The 2,874-nt window shown below is 44.9% G+C and overlaps 1 protein-coding gene across 1 annotated transcript; it reads left to right on the top strand.

The window, feature by feature from the left end:
* The first annotated feature begins 900 nt into the window (after positions 1 to 900).
* LOC131252865 (uncharacterized) lies at positions 901 to 2,275 on the top strand. The gene has a single exon (XM_058253620.1). The coding sequence runs from the start codon at positions 941 to 943 to the stop codon at positions 2,081 to 2,083; it is 1,143 nt and encodes a 380-aa protein (XP_058109603.1). The 5' UTR covers positions 901 to 940; the 3' UTR covers positions 2,084 to 2,275.
* The last annotated feature ends 599 nt before the right edge of the window (positions 2,276 to 2,874 follow it).

Below are 2,874 nucleotides of genomic sequence, written 5' to 3' on the forward strand. Positions count from 1 at the left end.
ACGACCATCCCTACACATCCACACGGACGCAGTACACGTGGCGTACATCTACACCACCGGACCCACTCAAAATCAGTGTCGGGAGTCATGTATGAATCCTAATTCCAGATTACTTTAGATTTGATTGTTGACTGAGGGCTCCGTACACTTTTAATTTCAACCGTCCATTTACCAGAATCGAATCACAGATTTGAATTGTCGGATCAATGCCACTTTATAAACATCCCCCATCAGTGATGGGACCCATCAATTGGATGGCTTGGATGAGGCTAATATATGCCATGTTTCATGGTATTCAGCTTTCAATCATCCAGATCCTACCGTCGATAGTCCAGATCCCGGAAATTCTCCCAATTGGAGAATTTTAACCGTCAATTTTGGAACATTTTCAGTTGAATGTGGACTGGCCTGCAATTTATTCTCAACCGTCTATTTGTAGGCCAACGATCTAATGATGGTGATTGTCTCAGGAGATTTTCGTGGCATTGTTCACGGTGCGCCACCAGCGCCCTTGCACAGTACCCGTGAGTTTACAACTCTGAAAATTGGGGCCCATGGTTCGATAATCTAGACCGTTGATCTGTTTCATCCACCAATGACTGACAATGCCCCAAAAATCTCTTAATGTGATGAAAGATAACCTTTTCATTTGTGGTCTCTAAACAGACGGTTGAAGAGAAAGTGCAGTCCACATTCAACGAAAAGAAACATCCTACGATCTGCCAATCTTGGAGATTTTTTGACGTTGTCCAAAAAAATGGTGGATGCAACAGATCAACGGTCCAGATTACCGAAATATGGGTCCAGTTGTCAGGACTAAAAAACCCGAGTATCTAGTCATCAAACGCTTGGGTCCACGACCCTTCAATTCTCCTCTTTTATCTCGATTGCTCAGAACGGACGACAAAACCTTAGCTTTCCATGCTCAAAAAACAAAAAGATGGGAATCACAACGCTCTTTCTCCACTCGACAACAGTCCCTCCCTCTCTCTCCTCTTTCAAACCCTCTCTCTCATTCCCAAATACTACAAAAATCTCTCTCAGGCATTTCCACAAACAACTTCCGTCCACGTCGCGTTCCACACAAAAATTACCAAGAAGAATCAACCCTCTTTTCTCCTCTGCTCTCAATTCCTCATATTCCGACCCTTCCCAACCCAACCCTCCAAATCCTATTTCCCTCAAAACCCTCTTTAAACCCTCCTTCTATCTCTCCCTCCCAATCACCCCTCTAGACATCTGCAAATGGGCTGCAATCCTCTCCATCTCTATTGCAGCCACCAAGAAGACTCTCAATCTCCTCGTAAACCCCTTTTTCTGGATGTATTTCAGCTGGACGTGGCTTTTCTGGCCTTGGATTTTCGCCGTCGTCCTTGCAATCTACGGTGTCTACTGCCTTCGAAAGCACTCGCTGCAAAAAGCTAATGTTGTCGAACAGCTTGCAATCGTAACATCGGCGATCACATGGCTGACCCTCGTCCCACCCGCCCATTTCAATGGGTATCTAGAAGGATGGCCTGTTGTCTTCTTCTTCGCCTACCACTACTTCTTCTTCTTCGATGCTAGCATCAGAAAGCGACTCTATGGTGATTTGTACCCCCGCCCACACGACTCCAGATGGGACATTAGCTTACCCAATTCGGCCCGCCTGCTATTTGCAGCAGCCGTCATGGTTGCTCACTGGCTGGCTGCAGCAGAGGGGCCCGAGCTGCACCTCATACCAGGCGGGTGGGCGAATTTCGGCATCTGGGTTTTGATTGCAGTAGCCCAGTTTATGAAGTACCATTCGACGCTGTACCTCGCGAAATACTCAGAGAAAGTGGTCGTGCCGACTTCAGTTGTGCAGTTCGGGCCATACCGGTGGGTCCGGCACCCGATTTACGCATCAACAATGCTGCTATTTGCAGTGTACTTTGTTGCTCTGCGGGCCCCGCTTAGCTTGTTGTTTGTTGTTGGGATTTGTTTGGCGTATTACAGCCGCAAGGCAAAATTCGAGGAGGATCTGATGGTGAAGACTTTCAGGGAAAGCTATACCGCTTACATGAGTAAGGTTCGGTATAAGTTCATTCCTCTTGTATATTAGTTTGTTTCTACAACAAAGATCTCATCTCTTGCTGTTTTTCATCTGAACTGAATTCTGGAAGTGGTAACTTTGCAATTTTTGGGTTGTTTTTTCTTGCCAATTCACAGTATTCTGTGTTTGTGCTTGATCTTTTATGTTTAGCATGTGAAAGTATAAATTAAAATGTCAGTCTGAAGTGTATGTTGCTTTTCATTGGACTGGCGGTGAGTTAAAGAGATTTTCAGTTTGTTCTGTGTGGGTTCTGTTTCTCTTCCCAAGGGAAGGATAGTGTTTGTTTTTGGGTTAAAAACTGCTGAATGGCCAGTCACAGCAATGGAAGGCTGGCCATCCGTGTATGTATATGTTCGAAGGAAGTCATTTGTACTGTCAATTTCTCCACAGTTGTACCCCTCATTGATTCTAAAATGATCCACGTTCTGAGCAGATCGATATCCAGTAGTAGCTAGAGTTGCACCATGGGTAGCATAGCTAGGAATTTATCCGCATCCCTTACTGTGCAAACCTTTCCAAGGGAGGGTGTGCAACTTTCCATATTTACATTATCTAAAGTTTCTCAACTAGAACGATGAGAATCTCTATATTGGGCAATGAGCCAGTCATGGTTTGTTGCCACTCTATAGTTCACATGAATGTACATTGTAAAGTCAACGGACCTGGACCATCCAACTGGCAGACCTACTATGAATGGCCCATTGGTGTGGAAACCACTCTGAGTAATACTAGCATTTGATTAACAGAACTCATCTTTTTTATCTGGACCTTTCGGCACTTTTTTTCAGTTTCACATGCCT

This window comes from Magnolia sinica, chromosome 8, assembly GCF_029962835.1.
Source record: "Magnolia sinica isolate HGM2019 chromosome 8, MsV1, whole genome shotgun sequence".
Lineage (NCBI taxonomy): Eukaryota > Viridiplantae > Streptophyta > Magnoliopsida > Magnoliales > Magnoliaceae > Magnolia > Magnolia sinica.